General features: G+C 53.1%; 1 protein-coding gene across 2 annotated transcripts in view; it reads right to left on the bottom strand.

Moving 5' to 3' along the window:
• The window catches only part of NOS1 (nitric oxide synthase 1), a 39,037-nt gene that overhangs the window by 6,163 nt on the left and 15,180 nt on the right, over nt 1-17,694 (bottom strand). For both annotated transcript variants that reach the window (XM_075515873.1, XM_075515874.1), the window contains exons 3-18: nt 16,535-16,672; nt 15,922-16,067; nt 15,400-15,562; nt 14,068-14,159; nt 13,350-13,491; nt 12,480-12,619; nt 11,878-12,052; nt 10,666-10,767; nt 9,701-9,895; nt 8,457-8,542; nt 5,357-5,501; nt 4,813-4,917; nt 4,316-4,374; nt 1,313-1,429; nt 966-1,140; nt 404-542 (exon numbers count right to left, since the gene is read on the bottom strand). In XM_075515873.1, coding sequence (XP_075371988.1) covers nt 404-542; nt 966-1,140; nt 1,313-1,429; nt 4,316-4,374; nt 4,813-4,917; nt 5,357-5,501; nt 8,457-8,542; nt 9,701-9,895; nt 10,666-10,767; nt 11,878-12,052; nt 12,480-12,619; nt 13,350-13,491; nt 14,068-14,159; nt 15,400-15,562; nt 15,922-16,067; nt 16,535-16,672 — 2,119 coding nt within the window. The remainder of the gene's footprint in view (nt 1-403; nt 543-965; nt 1,141-1,312; nt 1,430-4,315; nt 4,375-4,812; nt 4,918-5,356; nt 5,502-8,456; nt 8,543-9,700; nt 9,896-10,665; nt 10,768-11,877; nt 12,053-12,479; nt 12,620-13,349; nt 13,492-14,067; nt 14,160-15,399; nt 15,563-15,921; nt 16,068-16,534; nt 16,673-17,694) is intronic.

The raw sequence follows: 17,694 nt of genomic DNA, 5'->3' as shown, positions 1-17,694 counted from the left end.
CAGATCATCAGCTGCAGGAGCCGTGCTGAGGGGCCAGGTGTCGGTGGGCTGGACCTGCCATTGCACCGCAACGCTCAGCGGAGTGGCATTTGGACAAAGCGAGCTTGGAAAGCTCCCAGGTTTCCAGCTCTTTGCTTCAAAAAATGGGGTCAGGAGGAGGGAGATCAGATCATATCCCAACATCTCTGTTACAGATACAGACAGGGACCAGTCAGAGGGGCCTGAGACCATCACAAACTGCTCCTTGGGCATGTGATGGAGGGGAAAGGCAAGACTGAAATGCTGGGAATTTAACACGGAATAAGTAAGGAGATTTGGCCCCTTTGCCCCAGCTTGAGCCCGCTATGTCTTCTCCTCCACCTGCCCCATGCCTAGAGCCCTCCAGGGTGACCCATCTTTGTACCTTGTGTGAGTTCAGGGGCTTCAGCCACGTAGGTCAGGCGAAACTTGCTCCTCTTCCAGCTCCGGTCATTGCTGATGAGGGAGTTGTTTGCTTTCTCGATGTTGACGTCGTCCCCCACGCAGAACACGTCGCACGCTGCCTGCAGCACGCACCAGGCTCTCAGGCATCTCCCTGCTGCCCCTAGGCTTTCCGACCGAGCCCCACGACCCCCCTTGTCCCACCCACCTCAGCCAACACATGGAGGACATACACATACACACCCCAATGGTGTAGGGCTGTACCAGTGGCCACGGGCATATCTTGTGGTGCCCACCTCCCCCAGGTATCTGGGATAATGCAGGAATTCAACTTAGTGCTCACCCTTCGGCAGTCAGCGCAAACCAGAGCATCAGCTCCATGAAAATATGGAGAACCTCTTTATTGCGGGCCAGGGTGATGGATGGGTGTCCCGGTGTAGGGAAGGAGAGGCTGGGTTTCGATCCAGCTCTAACCAGCAGCTTTGCTCTGTCCCTGTGTCCTTCTCCCCCCTGCTCCTCCCTGGAGCACAAGGGAAGCGGGTTACCTTGAAGACCTTCTTGGCCCAGGTCCTGAAGGACTCCTCCTGGCCACAGAGCTCATCCCCTTCTCCCATGCGGAGGATTCTCTCTCCGCCCAGCTCCTCCAGGAGAGTGTCCACCGCCCGGGCAAAGGCGCAGAAATGGGGGTAAGCACGCGACCCCAGCCCAAACACGGAGAACCTGCGGAGAGGTGACACAGCTGTGGCTACCGAGCTGGGAGGGACACCAACGTCTCTCCCTCCACCACCGTGGCCAACATCACCGTGAGGGAGCGTGGAGGGATCTGCATGTTGCAAAAATACATCAGGTATTATTCCCAAGAAATTGCTGCCTCCCACCCCATCCCATTTACCTGACATTAGCCAGGGGCCCTGTGCTTTCAAAGTTGTCCCTGGAGTCAGGGCCATCGCTTGAGGATTTCCGTGCATCCGAGTAAGAGGAGACGCTGTTGAAACGGACCTTGTAGCTCCTGCAAACAGCAACAGCATCGAGTATTACAGTGGTGATAAACGTGCGTGTGGTTCCCACCAGGCTGCATGCTCAGAGGGGGCTGGATTGTGGAGGAGACCAAACCAGAGCAGGCTCAAGCTCAGGGCTCAATATTTCATGAACAGGCACCATGATCAGGGGCTAGAGCAGAGAAATGTGCTCCCTCCCAGGGGTAAGCCACAGCAGCCCGTATGTTGCATCCCCCCAGCTGGACCTGGTCTGCTCCGTGGGGTCCTCCAGCCACCTCCCAGTGGGTTGACCCAGGTTTGGCCACCACATTGTCCCCAGCAGTGCAGAGCTGACAGGTCCTGTGGCTTTACCCTGTGCTTCCCTGGTTGTACACAAGGTTGGGTATATGTCTGAACAGATATTCTGAAGGTTTTTTCATTCATAGGAAGTAAAAAAAAAAAAAAAAAAGGAGTGAGAGAAGAGGGGATGAGGAGGGGGAAGGGGAGCAGAGAAAAAAATCTGACAACAGCAGAAGTATTTCTGAATTGAACCATCTTCAAAAATTGCTCTGCACAAGAGTTTCTAAATATACTGCCAGAGCAATGAAGCAGTAGTGTGTGGATGAGTCACAGCAGACCTCCAGCACCCGGCACACCACGCAGAGGAGACAACCCCTGAGCAAAATAACTACCAGGGCCGTAGAGCCCCGTGCTCCCTATCTGCTCCAGAGCCTCCTCCTTTCTGCCCAGACCTCTCATGCTATTCTGCTTCACTCCATCTGGATGGACCCACTTCTTTCTCCGCTGTCCCTGGGCCACGTCCTCACCCCGGGTGACGTGGTGAAGGCAGGGCAGCACAGCCCACCAGTTTAGATGGGCATGAAGCCCACATTCCCCGCTTGGCTGCTGGGCCCAAGGCCGGGGCACCAGCAGCGTTTCCTGAAATGAATGGGTCCTTGTGGCAGGGGGTGACTGTTGAAGGATGGGCTGCATTTGAACAGCAGGTCCTTAGATAGGAACAGCTTATGAATGCCTCTGAAAACCCTTGGGAAACCCTTGCTGTAAGACAGAAGGAACCAAATATACAACCATAGCAAAACCCCCAGGCTGTGGTTAGAGAGCTACAGCCGCAGCGCCCTGGCAGGCTCCTCGAGACGCTGTGGCTTAGAGGGGCCACCGATCCCCACCCTGCGGGGTCTCAGCCACCCTCAGCATCCCCTGGTGGACATGGAGCTGGGAGTCCATGGGCTGCATGGGCAGGAGCTGCTCTATCCAGCCCTTTCCTACAGACGCCAGGCTGACGCTGCCCTTCTTCCACAGACGGTCTCCTCCAGGCCGTCTTTTCTCATTGCAAAAGCTTTTTTTCATGCTTAACGTCAGCATCTCTTCCTACCATCCATAGCCATGACCTCTTGGCCTGTCCCGGGGGGGGGGCACAGGGAGTAATTTATTCCCTCCGCCTCTGCAGTCACCTTTTCTGTATGTGAAGTCTGCTACCGCACTGCATTTCTGTCTCCTCCAGATAAAATAGCTCTCACCCTTTTGATCTGTCCTCGCAGGTCGCTGTTTCCAGCACTCTGACCACTTTTGCTGTCAGGTAACCAAGCCACAGGCTGTCCTGGCTCTTAGAAACTCCTGCCAGTCCCTTAAATTACATTTAGAGGTGACTGGGACAGCCAGCACCGAGCTCGGGTGCTTTTGTCCTCCTCAAATCTGCCTGGCTTGCCAGGGGTGGCACCTCTGCATCCAACCCAATGTTGCACCAGCCCAGCCCCAAAAAGTGAAGATTCTTGGGGTAAGAACCATGCGCAAAATGGCCCTTCTCCATCCAGACACCTCCAGGGCAGCCTGCAGTCCCGTTTCGTCAGCTGTCCCCATTAAGGCACGAGGCCATTAGAGACCTAATGGGTTTTTGGCTCGTGAGCCCTGCGGGGATCCCTCAGATGATTTGGCTGCACAGCAAGGAGACCACTTCAGGGCTGCTGCGTCGCCGGCAGCGGAGAGGTACGAGTGGGTCCCTGCCCTGCCCGGCGGTGTTTGTCCCCGCTCTGCAGCCCCACCAGCACTGCTCTGCGCTGCTCAGGCAGAAAGTCAGGGTGGTTAAATTGCACTGCATCACCGGCCAGTGCTAATTCTGCCTTCAGCAAGGAGCAGCCTTTTGCCAGTTACGAGCATCGCTGCGTTAACTCGGGAGAGACTCCAGAGCAGAGCAGTGTCCCAGTTAAGCAAAATATATTGTACTTAATAGCTAAAATAAGGGGAGGCCCCAACTGATTAACGCTGTGCCAGCTGCCCTCCCTTCCCAGCCTCTGGGACGTGCATCGAGATGCTCGAGGCTCATCTTCCACCAGTGGGGGATTTTCTAAAACCCCAGCCCCTGTCTCCAAGGTACCGGTTCCAGGCTCACTGTTACAAACATCACAGCCAGAATTTATAACAGCTCTTATTTTCCCTAGAAATATTTTTCACATGATGCAAGAAGTTAAATTTGGTTCTCAAGTCCTTCCCCACCTACACCCACATAGCTGGGAACTCCCTTCTACCTCCAAGTCTTACTATTTTGGTGTCTCCTGGACAGGCCCAGCTCTCAGATTCAATGATTTTGGGGGAATTCCTGCTTTTATTTGTTTTTTTCATAGATGCCTGCCTCTTACAGCTGAAGAGAGAAGCTTTAAAATGCCAGCCCAGGGAATTACAAGCTGGAGTCCCCAGGCGTGCCTGACTCAGTGCTTTTGTCCTCCCTGGGACCTCCACCCTCCACCCCTGGTTCTCCAGGCAGGTCCCATCCCTTGGACCTTTGCAAACTTGAAACCTGCATGAGGATTTCACACTCCCTTCCCAGAGGAGGAAAGCAGAGCAGCAGGCTGTCCCAGCAGCGGGGCTTTGAGTGGAAAGGGAGGGGTTTGGGGTGCTCTTACTTCCTCTCCTCCAAGTTGGAGTTGGGATTCTTCATCTCCATTAATGCGCAGCCAAATTTCTACAGAGAAGAAATAAAAAAAGGCCGTCAGTTTTGCCAGTCTCTGCAGGAAACGAAGCCGTGACCAAAGCCTGTGCTGTGGCTCTGCTCTCTGCTTGCTGTTCCCAGCAGCCTGCAACGCTGGAGTACAGGGCTGGACGAGGTCGTAGCTCCCCAGCCAAGGGGCCGGCACCTTTTGTGTGGCACTGACATCCGTTGTACAGGATGAATTTAGCAACAGATTCGTTACTTGTCTCACAGCAGGGAATAAGTAGATATCCCTATGCCAGAGCAGGCTGGAGGCAGGCAGGCACAGCACCAGGTATCACACAGAACCTGGACCTGTTTTGGGCATTCCAGCTCAGGCTGAGCAAAAAGAGGATGCTCTGCCCTGTTCCCCACCACCTCTGTTCTGCCCGTGTGCCAGCCGTGGTCACCCGTCCCTGCGTTCTGTCCTACCTCTCCATTCTCAGGGGGGTCTCCGTTGCCAAATGTGCTTGTGACCACCAGGACCATGGTTTCATGCTCTAGGTGCACGATGTCATACTCGTCCATGGACATCACCTGGGAGCAACAGAGATGTTAGCAAGAGGCCCTCGGTGGGGAGTTCTACCACCAGCCAGTCTCCTGGGATGGTCCCCAGTCCACCTGGGGATGGGAGCAGCATCTCCTCGCTGACTCCATGCCAGTGCACTGGCAGAGATCTCCACACAGGGAGGATGAGAACAAGAGCCTCAGGGGACATGGACAAACCATGGGGCTACCACCCCGTGGCAGAAGACAAATGTATGCCACAATGCCTGCAGGAGCATTCGCTGGAAATGCTATTCATGTGCAGGCTTCAGTCCAGACCCACAAGGTCACATCCTGGCAGCTTCTGAAGACCCTTGGCAGCTGGTAAGCTCCACATGCATTGAGCCATGTATTTTCCGACAGCCATGTATTTCCTTGGGCCACCCAGTTGCACACATAATCTTGCAGGGGCTGGGCGCTAGTACAATACCTTGGCATCGAAAGCGTGCTTGAAGATTTCACACAGAGTTTTTGCATAGACCTGCGACTTCCCTGTTTCAGTGGCGTAGAGGATGGTTGCTTTGACCCTCTTGGCCATGGCCTGTCCCATCAGCTTGGCTGAGAACTTCACAGCCCTAGGAAGCAAGAATAAATCTTGGTAAGAGAGCTTGCGTCCTTGTCAGTGCCTTAGCTATTCACACCATTTTATTTATTATTAAATGAACAGCCTGCCTTAAAAACTTGCAGCATCACTTTTTTGTTGTTATGTGCCAAACAGGGAAGCTATGGAAGAGCGTGTTCGTCTGGACTTGTCAGAGAGGAAGACTGGTTGGGGGAGCTTGAACACAGAGGTGAAATACCTGAATGGGTATAAGGAGGAAAATGCTAAACCAGGTGTGGAGGTGGTCTTTCTGCAGGGACAGAGAAGCAGAAGAAGAATCAGAGGCAACAGTCGCTGAAAGCAGAAACCAGATAACCTCAGAGGAAAAGCTGGAGGCCAAACAGAGCCCAAGCTATGGGAGGAACAGTGGCTTCTCCATCTCTTCGTGTCTTTAAATCCTACCTGGCTACCTTTCTGCAGGAGGTGTCCTAGCCGAGCAGAAGCACCCGGGCTCCACACATCACACACAAAGCCCCGAGACACTGAGAAGGTCAGACGCGGCTGTCTGTGGTCCCTTTGATTTGCACTCCAGCAACGCTATGAACTTTACTCAGAGGAACATCTCTCCTGAGGCTGAGAGGCTGCACATTTATTTGAGCGTTTGCAGGGCTGTGTCTAGCCGTCTGCCTCCTGTGGCTGCAGTCATGACTGGATGCATTTGCTCCAGTTTTCTCCACTGGCTCATGTCTGACAGCAGGGCAGAGGGGCCCTGAGGGGTCAGGGGCCTCTCTAACCCTGGCCAAGGTGATGCAGCAGTAGAAACATTGGCTCCTTATCTATGCTAACGCTGCTGGATGGGTTGGCATCAGTGGGAGCACAGCAATGGGGGACAAGGGAGGCTATCATCAGCCAGCTTTGGGTTGCACGGTGGGGCACCGAGGCCAGTGTGACAAGTTTATTATTTTAGGGCCATTCATAATCACAGAATTTGGACATCAACCTTATTTTTCCTAAATGCAGAATATCTTCACCTTTTCTAAATGGGCCATCAAGCCTTTAAATGGGACCACCAGAAAGGCAGGTCTGGATTTAGCCTGGGATGTTGCCATAGGGAAGGGGCAGTTTTGGGGGGCTGAGACAGCACAAAGCATCTCTGTGGCCTTTGCAAGCATAAGGGCTGCTTGATTCACTTCGACAGGCTGATCAGCCCTTGCCCTGGGTGATCAGGTTCAACAGGACGCCTGCATCCCCTTCAGACCAGCTATGGGGAATGGAGACTGCAGCTGGACTAGCGACACTGGCAGAAGAAGAGAAGCCCAGCTTCCCCCTGCTCCTCCTGCCAAGGAGGGAAGAAATGCTGTAGGTTTGGAAAGATCACCTGGGAAAAAAAAAAGGGAGGAAAGAAGAGGCAGAAACCCCACCAGGCTGGTATGTCCTGCCTCCTCCAGGCAGCTCCCCTCCATGTCGAAGGCAGCCTCAGCAGCATTTATATTTGCTGCTATACAATCACTCCTCAGAGTAGTTCTGCATATTAAAGTTGCCCCTTTGCTTTCCCATGACGGTAGCATCCCCTCTTCCCAGTGCTTACTCTGGCCCCGGGGGAGGGAAGGGGCAGGATGGGCAGGGACTGCAGGCTTGAGTGCTCCGATCTGGCCAGAACCAGCCCAGCCTGTCTGAACAGGCACCCAGATCATGCTGCGACCAGTGCCAAGTGCAACAGTCAGGACCGCCGGGCTCAGTCCGCCACTTGTTCAGCTGATTAGCTCAGATCTAGGCAGGATTCATGGTGAATTACAAAAATAATTCCTCCCCCCTACATCAGGAACAATAGAGATTTTTTTTTTAAATTACCTGCCACGCTCACTTTTTTATAAAATCATTTATCAATCGCGCACACACACAAATAAAAGCATTGTTTCTTCTAACTCAATGGCTCAATTAATCTTCCTGCGCTCTCCACCAGCCCCGGGCTGCAGCCCAGACCCAGGCACCAGTGTCAGCCTAAGGAGCACATTCATCAGCTGCTGATCATGTTTATGGATGCACCACGGAAAAGAGCGTACAGAAGGTGACAGCTGAAGAGTGGGAACAAACTGGCAGTAGGGACTCGGGGAAACCGAAGTGTGGGGAGATGCTGTGAGCAGCACAAGGCCACCTGGCAGCCTGGCCACCCAGCCCTGGGCAGACCCAGCCCTCCCCAGTCTTGGTCCAGGGCTCTGCTGCCGCAGAGCCAGCAGCTCTTACAAGAACCTCTCTGCCAATGGCCCACGGGGGAGGCATTCAGGCCAGCATCAGCCAAAGGGTCCAAATTACTCTTCATTCCTACACCCCTGCTGACTAGGAGCTTTGGCAGGGAGAAGGACTCACGTGGTCCATTGCTAGGGGTCAACTGGCCATGAAGTGCAAACTTCAGCTCGGCCCTGATCCATCTGCTACCTGTAGGGAGATTCCTCATTCCAACTCTCCCCTCCTTGCAAAGTGGGTGTTTGGAGGTTTAGACACGCCCTGCAGACAAGTGCTTCTCAAGTAGCTAAAGAGTCAGCGAGAGAAAGAGAAATACGGACACGAGTTTCACCTCGCTTGTGCCAGCGTGGCCCTCAACAGTGATGAGTGATCTCTCTGCCCCAGGAGGCTGTGAAAGGAGAAGCGGGCAAGGTACCCCCAAAGAGGGAGAAAGCCATTCCCGAGCATTGAAGACCACCTTACTGGAGAATGAACCAGCTTGGGAGAAGAGACTATATGCGACATCTAGTATTCACCTGGTCACACACCTTTTGGTGGTCTAATGGGGCGTTCAGAGGATTGCCTGTTTCTCCAAATGTCCCTCTTGGCAGCTAAAGCCTCCAGTGGCCTGAGATCCAGGCTCACAACCCATCAGTTTGCACACATCCGTAGGGTAGAGCTATCAAACAGCACAGCAAACAGAGCTGCCCAAGATCAGGACCACCCCCCAGCACTCCAGGGCTTTTCAGAGCCCACTGGTACTTACTTTGCTAACTTCTTAAAGCCAATGGCCCTCTTCTTGGTAGGCGTCCCGTTGACCCCTTTCCAGACATGGGTGTTCCAGGGGTCCGGCTAGGAGAGAGAAGAGCAGCAGCGGCTGACGGGCAGTGCTCAGAGCTTTGAGAAGTGCTGTATCCACAGCACTGAGTGTTGAATTCCTCTAGTCGTGACGGGGAGGCCTAGCTGAACCTCTTCACAGCTCTTGATCTCTTGTATAGGTCCCTGATCCTTGGAGCCCCGTGGGTTTCTTGGGGCAGTTGGGCAATGGAGTGTGCACAGAAAAATTACAGGATAATAAAACCTTGCTGGCTTGTAACAAGCATCTGGCCAAATGCCTTCTCACCTCTGAGATGGGCATTAATAGACCACGAGCAAAAAGAAGGCAGGCAACGCCAGAAGGGGAGAGGTGATAGAAACACACCCTTCCCTCTCCCCAGCCCACCGTTTTTTTTTTCTTCTGAGAGGCCCTTTGGGAAGGGGAGGCAGCTGAAGCAAGGAACAAGCGCACAGAAGCTAATTCAGTGCCCTCGCAGGCGGCTGTCTGTAATCAGGGCCAGGAACCATCGGGGTTCCTGGTGGATTGGTTATAGAAATGAACAGACTGCTCCTGTTTTGTGATTGTTCCTTAAGGGCTCTTGACTAAAGGTCACATTGTGTGAAAACCACCGGAGCAGGGATGGTTGGCTAATGAGGGTGTGTTTGCTTAGGGCCCTTTTTCCCATGGTCTGAAGTGTTAAATACTCCAGCACCAGCATTTCAGCCCGCTGCTTGGCCTGCTGGGCAGGAGCCCCCCCATCACATCGTTGGATCCCCAAGCTGGCAGGAGCCATCCACTCAAACCTGCAGGCTGGAGGGAGGAGGGCTATGGTGACTACCAGGTCATTTCCTCACCTACCCCCCAAAGTGCAAAATCAGGCACTTCCAAAGGGAGGAGCTCTAGTTCCTCTTCCAAGGGTAAAAGCTGGGGCCTCAGCATGTCCCGTGTTCCCATGGAGGGGCAAAAAGCCGTTGCCCTGGGAAAAGGTGTAACATCCAGGGGGTTACTACCCCACATTAGGGGGAATCATGAATTATACTTGTTCATGGACTGCACTGCCTTGAGGGACAGCTTGTTGAAGGGATTAGATGGTGTCCCTCTCCTTCCTGCATCTTCTGAGCTCCAGCTCCCACCCTGCTGTTGGCTATACCTTTGGGCGTGCAGCACTGGTGGAAGGTAAGGTCAGACAGTACCTGGTACTCAAAGGAGGGTGTGAGACGGTAGTTGAGCATTTCCTGATGGAAAACTGGGGTGATGCTGCCAGACATTGGCGGGACAATCCACACCCAGTCGGCAGGACAGCCTCCACGGCATCGGTACTCATTCTCCATGTGCTTGATAAAGGACTCGGTGGCTGAGTGGTGATCCACAATGGTCACCTTGTCGCTCTGTTGGAGGGAGAAGACAGCAGAGCCAACAACTGTGGGTTAATACTCCCCAGAAGACAAAAGCCAAAATTTTATATTTGCAGCTGTTTGACCCAAACATGCCTCATTCCCATGGTCTTACAGGACTATCTTTGGAGATGACACTGGGTGGCTGCTGACCCTGGTCTTCCCAAGGAGCACAGTCACCGAGCAATGCCATTTTCCAGGGCTGAGAAGCTGCCCTTGTCCTTCCTGAGTAGATGCGCTATGGGGTGGCTGTTCCTCCTGTTATTTGTCATGGGCCAAGCAAAGACTAAGATGGCATGAATGGGATGGAGCATGCCCTGGTCAGCCCCTCGCAGAACTCTTTCATGGCTTGCACAACTCAAGGAGCAGTTCTGATCCAGCTCTGGGAAGGACTTCCCCCCTCTGAAGGTGGGTTGCCAAGGACTAGTTTTGCTACTCAACCTTTAAGTGCAAGTGGGAGAAGAACCTGGGCCAATTCTTGCCTCATGGATGGGACAGAAGGGCTGGATCTTGCCCCCTCGGGGCAATCCCTGCGGACCAGCAGAGGACAGATGCTGGTAGTGATGTCTTTGCAACATCCAGGGCACAGAGATTATTAAATTTCACTGCAGAACAGCCCAAAAATAGGAAGGCACAGCACAATTTCAGCCGAGTGTATCAGCTGCTCCCATTGTCCTTGGGCAGATGTCTCCATCCTTGTCCCATCCAATACTTGTGTCCCTCAAGCCTGACCCAAACACAACAGAGTCCTGCTACTCTGGTACCTGGAAGCTGTACAGCACGGCAATGTTGATCTCCACTAGGGCCTGGTCCTTCCACAGTGATGAAGTTTTCCTCATATCCAGATTCATTTTCTTGGCCACTTGCTGTAACAAAACATGGTAGAAGGTGAACACTTTTAATGGCCAAGAACCAAGGACTGAAGATCTCTGCCTGGGGAGAGGAGCCCAGGGGAGGGACCCGGGCTGACACAAGGCACCCGCAGGGCAGGGCAGCACACTTGCAATGCAGGGCTGACATTTTGCCTTCCTCTGAGAAGATGTGGTCCTGCCTTTTCCTCTCCATGACAGGACCAAGGCCAGTCTGACCTCCCTTCCTCCCCCGAGCACAGGAAGGTGACTAAATGCTGCTGAAAAGGGCCAACAAGAGCAGTTGCTCTTTGTGGGAGTAGAGGAAATGGGTGGGTCTGTGGGACAGCAGGAGATGGTGGAGATCCATGTGCTGGGAGGAACAGTCCCCTGCACCCCTTCCCATGCCAGACCACCCGCTGCTCCCAAACTCTGTTCTTTCTCAGGCCGTTTCTTCTACCTGGAGTCCTTCCCCCAGACGCTATCACAGACGGGCATGTACACACACACACACACACACACTCGCTCTCACCCCTCTGGTTTTCAAGCGACTGGGGAGGGATGCAGGACCTCCAAGTAACACAACATGCTCCTTGGAAGGGCAAAGGAGCCACCCTTGTTGGGTGCAGATCTCCTGCACCAGCACCTCCCCATGGCTTGGCTTTGTCTCTGACTCACCCTGTCCCCAGTGTGGAAAGTCCCCAAGCCATGGCAGAGTGCTCCAGAGGGGCCAGCTGGAGGGTCCCCATGAGCAGGCATGTCCCTGAGGAGTCACCAAGTGCCTCAGCACCCACTACGTCTTCGCACTTGACCTCAATCAAGCACATGATGAGGTGCCTGCTGACCCATAAGATGCTTTGAGCAGTCTATGGGGAGCTCAACAGGCATCACACTTGCTGTGTTAGATACCAGCTGGCCCCATAGGACACAAAAAAACTTGCCAGCCCATCACACCCTTGGCCATGTGGCTCCAGGAGAACATAACTGCTCTCTCTAAGGGACACTTGGATGTCCTGTACTCTCCCCCCCAAGGCAACACTCTCCCAGTGTCCTGCCTGCTCCCCAGTAACTTCACACACACCCACTGCACCCCAGGAGTGCCTAGCCTCTTCGAGGGGGGGGGATTACCTCCAGTATGTTGTAGCGAGAGTTGTCACAATAGTCCCGGACCCCGATCTCTGTGCCCATGTACCAGCCACTGAAGGGGCAGGCGGAAAACTCCAAGCCACCAATCTCGAGGAGCATGTTGGAAACTGCTGGCAAGCCATACCACTTCAGGCCCAGGTCCTTAAACCATTCAAACCTGCCGGGATACAACAGGGTTAAGCAATCAGCCAGACCTCCCCTGCCCAATGAAGGCAGGAGACTGGAGGAGGTTACTTTGCTACCAGCCACCAGGCTGAAGGACATGTGAGCAGAAAGGTTCCTGGAGGCAATATCTCCCTTAGGGGCTGTTTATGGGGAGAAAGTGATATATCAGGGGCATTACAGAGTGGCATAAGTCCTGGGAGACTTCGAGGAAAGGGAAACCAGCCCTGAGACCAGGTCACAACTTGCTTTCCACCTCCAGGCTCTGTCAGCTTTACATCAGAGTGGAGGCAAGACCTGGAAGAGGGTCTTGGGTAAAGCACCCAAGCCACAACAAGGAAAGGCCAAGCACAGACGATGGCTTAGGGTGAAACCAGAGGAGCTGAGTCCTGCTGATCCCCTCAAGCAGTTTTGGAGCTTACTTGGGATGCCGGATGGGCACTTCCAGCACGAGCTCCGGGGGGATTTCAAAGAGCTCTGGATCGTTGCCGTTGGCTTGGAGGAGCAGAGGCAGGATATCGAAGCGCCCGTGCGGTGCCTTCCACCCTTGCTGAATGCAGATCTACAAGCAAAACAAAAGCGGGGTTTAGAAGTCCCAACAGATCACCTGCTCTTCAAGCATTATGGGCAGGGAGTTGCATGGCACTGAGCAGTGCCTCCTAACAGCATCTCTGCTCAGCCCTTATGGTCAAGTAATAACCTCCATCCGAGGGAGCTCTGACACGGGGTTGCCTGTCACAGCCAACCCATGGCCACGTAAGGGGAATTTGGGCTCAAAATGAGCCTAGAACTAGATCCCCAGGTAGGACCACGGCTCTGAAAAAGCTGCTTACCCTATTTGTGCCTGTAGTGGTGAAGGAGAAAATGGGTGAGAAAAGCAGAAGGGTTTGGGAAGAGCTGAGCAGAGCACTGGTGCTGTGCAGGCAGTGCCAACGGACAGTGGCAAAAGGCAGATCTCATTTCCGTCCCACTGGCACAGGACAGCAGTGGGCACGCATGTCCTCCTGCAGCAATTCCCTCAGCACCACTAAGTGACCCCTTCTCAGCAAAAGCAAAATGAGATAAGAGTCTTTCGGTGCAGCTATGGCCAACTCCTGCATGCGTGGAAACATCTTTTTTTCCTGGGAAAATATCCAAGGGTGAGACAAATCCAGCTTCACTTTGTGGCACTGCAGTGGGTGCGATCAACCCTGCGTGACCCAGCACCCTCACTCCTGGGATGGTCAGAGCTTCTGCGTGCCCCCACCAGCCCCATGCCCACGGTGCCCAGGAAGGATGGCTTCAGCCGGTACCTCCGTCAGCTCCACGTTTGCAGGGTCTCCCAGGATAGTGCCGTCGGGCTGCTTGTAGCCAGCGTAGCGGATGAGCTGGGCGTTCCAGATGCGGAAGTCGTGCTTGCTGTCCGTCCGCTGCGGGAAGATGGTAATAGCAGATCTGGAAGGAAGAGGCAGCACTGGTGAACGCCGAGGACATTGCAAGGGCAGAGGACAGGGGTCGTCAGAGGAATGGCAAAGTGTTGCGGGGGAAAAGTGCTGCCCCTGCCTGCCCACCACCCTGTGCACCACCTCTGCTTGTGCCTTGGACAAGCCCCAAACACTCATTGTATTTCCTTCACCGGAAAAAGTCATGGCCAGCTGCACTCCAGCCCTGGAATTTGGGGTGTTTCCAGCTATTCAGCTCCAGGCAGAAGCTGGCTGCTAACATGGGGTTTCAGATAGATCTGAAGGGCAGTCTGTGCCCTGCATTTGATGCAGAATATAGGAAAGGAGAAATAATTGGAAAATCTGCCCTTTGAGGTCCCACAGAGAGCAAGAAGAGATATACTTGGACCAGCAGGACACCTTCCCCTGATATCATGTCCCTCTAACAGCCCCCAGTACAGGTTCGGGCTACAACCATCCTGTTGTGCGGCGGCTGCTGAAGGAGACAATGCCAGCAGGGCCCAGAGCTGGGTTGACACACATCCAGAGGCCTTTGGATATAAACCCTGGTGACTCCCTGGTGGCTCACCTGAGGTTCCCTTTGTTGGTGGCGTATTTGATGTGGTTGCAGATATAATTGAACATCCCATGGGCTGTGGTGCAGTCCCGGGCATCAAACACCTGAAACAGTGGAAGCAATTGTGGTGATGCTAAAGGATGCTCCAACTTGTAGGGCAGAGCCAAGCAGAAGAAACACAGCACAGGGAAAGCCCCAGAGGCCACCATGACTGGTTACGCATCTAAAGCTCTATACTTATGTGTTCCCTGCCTTTACAACATGTGGATGCCTTTACAACAACCAGCTGCCTTTTCTGCTTTGGAGAAGCTTTGCTCAGGCAAAAACCTCCTCAATCCAGTGCTTTCAACCTGCTGCTGTTCCTGGCTTATCCACCAACAGTTTTGGTTTCTGCTCTTTGTCTCTTGTAGATCAAGACTGAAAGCTGAAATAGGACAGGTATCAGTCAGGCCTGAGATCCACTGAGAGGATGGGGAATCATAGAATCATAAAATCGTTTGGGTTGGAAGGGAATATTAAAGGTCATCTAGTCCAACCCTCCTGCAATCAGCAGGGACATCTTCAATAGATCAGGTTGCTCAGAGCCCCGTCCAACCTGACATTGAATGTTTCCAGGGATGGGGCATCTACAAAAGGATGGGGAAACCAGGAAAGAGGGTCACAGGAGGCTTGAAGACAACTTCTTGCAGAAACAGCTCCTTCCGAGATTCAGATACGCCAAAAGAAACAGTGGAAGAGAAGAGGTGAAGGCTGAGCTGGGAGCAAAGGAGGCCCAGCCTCCTGTTCCCAGGCAGTGCCTATACCCTCTGTGAGGCAGCCACAAGAATTGCTCAGCAGCACTTGAGCTGTGCTCCAGCTTACAGAGAGAGACCTCATCTCCGTACCAAGGGATTCCACTAGAGATCACTAATTCAGATCCTGCCCTACGCTTCCAGCTAGTCAAAAGGGCACTGAGCCAAAGCTTCTCCTGTACCAAGGATGAGTGTGTCCTGCTGCCTCTCTGCAGGCAGAGCAATAGTTTTGGAAGCAGCATGCAAGATATTGGAGCAGTATCTGATTTGGGAAAATCTTCTCTAGAGCACCACCTTCCACTTGGCCCCGTTTCAGACACAGACACCTTGGCTACACCTACCCCACAGATGCTTTTCCAGCTCCTGCTGACTTCCCAGCCTGCGCGTCCCCAAAGCTGTGAAGGAGAGCATGGCTGCTGTGTGCTGAACACCCCCAGCTGTACCTGTGCCGTGCTTCCCCGGGTATTTGAAGAGCAAGTTTTGCCTCTCCAAAACTCCAGTGCATCCTTTGGCAGGCAACCTGCCAGCTGTCTCCAGCTGTGCTGGTGCTCACCTGCAGCTTGGACCACTGAATCCTGCCCACACAGCGGGCTGCATTTCTCCAGGCGTGCTTGGCTCCATAGATCAGCTCTGTGTCCCGCAGCTGGTAGGTATCAGTGGCTTCAATCTCCTTGGTCACTTCCTCCAGCCTTTCCATGTGGGCCTTGGAGCCAGATCTGCACGTGTGGGCAACGGAGGAGACGGCAGTCACCAGCCCGGGTGGAGGGCAGGGAACCCTGCTGCTCTCCACCTGGGCACGAGTTCGTTCTTTCTTAAGCACATGTGCGTACGTATACACACACACGCGCGTGCGCTTTCAGATAACAGATGACCCAAGTGCAAATGGGAGAGGTCAGTAATTTGCACAGAGGCACACAACAAATGCTAGGAATGAAACTCCCCTGAAGAAGCAGCTGAACGTGGAGCACCACAGTCTCACCCTGCTTTGACTCGCAAATGTGAAAGATCAGATCACGTGTGACATCTTGGCATAAGCAGCAGCCAGGGCCTGCGACCTTCTCTGGCCAACACTTACCTCTTTATGGAGGAGTAGTACTGGTCAATGAAGTCCTTAGCCAAGAGGAGCACCTCCTCTTTTGTCCTGGTATCTTCTGACTTGCGGACGTGCTGGCTAGGGGTCATTACTGAGCCCATGCAGATCTGCTCGGTGCACGCGGTGGCCTGATGAGACAGAAGGAGACAAGCGTATCTTGGGTTACTGCTGCGCTTTTGGTTACATGAGCTGGGCTGGGGGAAGTCAACAATGAGCTACGCAGAAGTTGGTGGCATCTTTGACAAACAGGGACATTTCCAGCTTATTTGTTTTCACACCTATCTGTAACGCTGTGTAAGACAGCTCGAGCATGTGCGGTCATCTGTTGTCCCACCCGATACGGACAATTGGGGCTCACTAGATTCTTGCCCCAGCTTGGCATAAAGTCATATGCTTTTCCTGATTTATCCCAGATGGGCTTCCCTCTCACCCAGCTTATTGCACCAGAGGTTTGAAATTCAGACACCACTGGAAACAAGAAGACTGGCCTGAATTCATCCAGTTCTGCATTTCCAGGTGAAGCCATCTTGGAAACACTGTGATCCACTCAATTATGCTCAGACAACTTGTGGCCAGTCCTATCAACTCTACTTACCATCGCCGTCTTGAGGTGCAGAGTGTCGTGAAGCACGGAGCCTGTCTCCCAGTTCTTGATTTTGACAAACCGCGGGCATTTGGAAGGGCTCCCATTCACTGTGTTCTTAGTTGGGGACTGCCGGCCGGATGGCGGTGGCTGGACAACAGTGAAGACCAGGCACAAGGTTAGTATTCATCGATGAGACACGGGAAAAAGACCACAGCAACAAGCAGCATCTTGTATTAGCGGATGCCTGTGCTTAAATCCGAGTGATAATATAGCAAGTCAAGGTATACGATCCAAATATTGGCAGCATTTGGGATCCTACAATGGAGCAACCAACTCTCAATGCAACTGAGAAGTCATCTCTGTTTACAGAACAGCCAAACCTGTAGAAGAGGAGTTAAAAAACAGAGACAGAAGTGACTTCGGAGAACGTTGTGTTCAAGTTTCCCAGTGGAAGACTTACCTCTCTAAAATATATTAGACGTTTCTTTTTAAGGAACATCACCTGCTCAGGTTTTACGCGTGCCAAGCTCTGCCTCACTAATACGAGCACCGTGAGATAGAGCTAACAGCCGATCATTGCTCTGAGCAAGCCAAAGGCATATCTCCTTTGATATCAGTGCTGGAAGATCGTAGGAATAAGGATGGATAAATTATGCAAGTGGGAGGGCTGCTGAATTATGCATAGTTGGATTCCTTCAGTCTCAGCTCTGAATCTCCAGCCCTCCCTGATACTCTGCGTCGGGGTGTGCTCATCCAGCACATCTCGAGTTATACACCAGCGTACGGAAGAGCCTCAGCCAGCAGAGAGCTTGTAACGAGAAAAGCTGGCTGCAAGTGCTTGTCTTTGCACATGTTTTCACAGATAATATCTAGTATTTCTACTGTGACTCTTATTGGCCCCAAGCACTTAAAAACTTAAAGAGCAATCGGTGCCTGCCAGCATATCATAGGACAGTGAGATCCGCAGTGGCCCTGGAAAGCAGAGACGTTTCTTCTAGGAATCAGGTCTTATAGTAGGGTGTAATTCAGTCACTGCACCTGCAACGCTGTTGCTGCAGGTTTCAACGGGAGACCTGATCCCACACCAGAGCGTCCTGTCAAAACCTGCTTATATTTGGCACCGCTTAAAGCCTTGCCTCTCTGCAAAGTCGATCTGGGCTCGGACCGAG

This window comes from Mycteria americana, chromosome 13 (genome assembly GCF_035582795.1).
Source record: "Mycteria americana isolate JAX WOST 10 ecotype Jacksonville Zoo and Gardens chromosome 13, USCA_MyAme_1.0, whole genome shotgun sequence".
Lineage (NCBI taxonomy): Eukaryota > Metazoa > Chordata > Aves > Ciconiiformes > Ciconiidae > Mycteria > Mycteria americana.
Note: the sequence above shows the minus strand (reverse complement) of the source record. Positions and strands in the feature narration are given on the sequence as shown.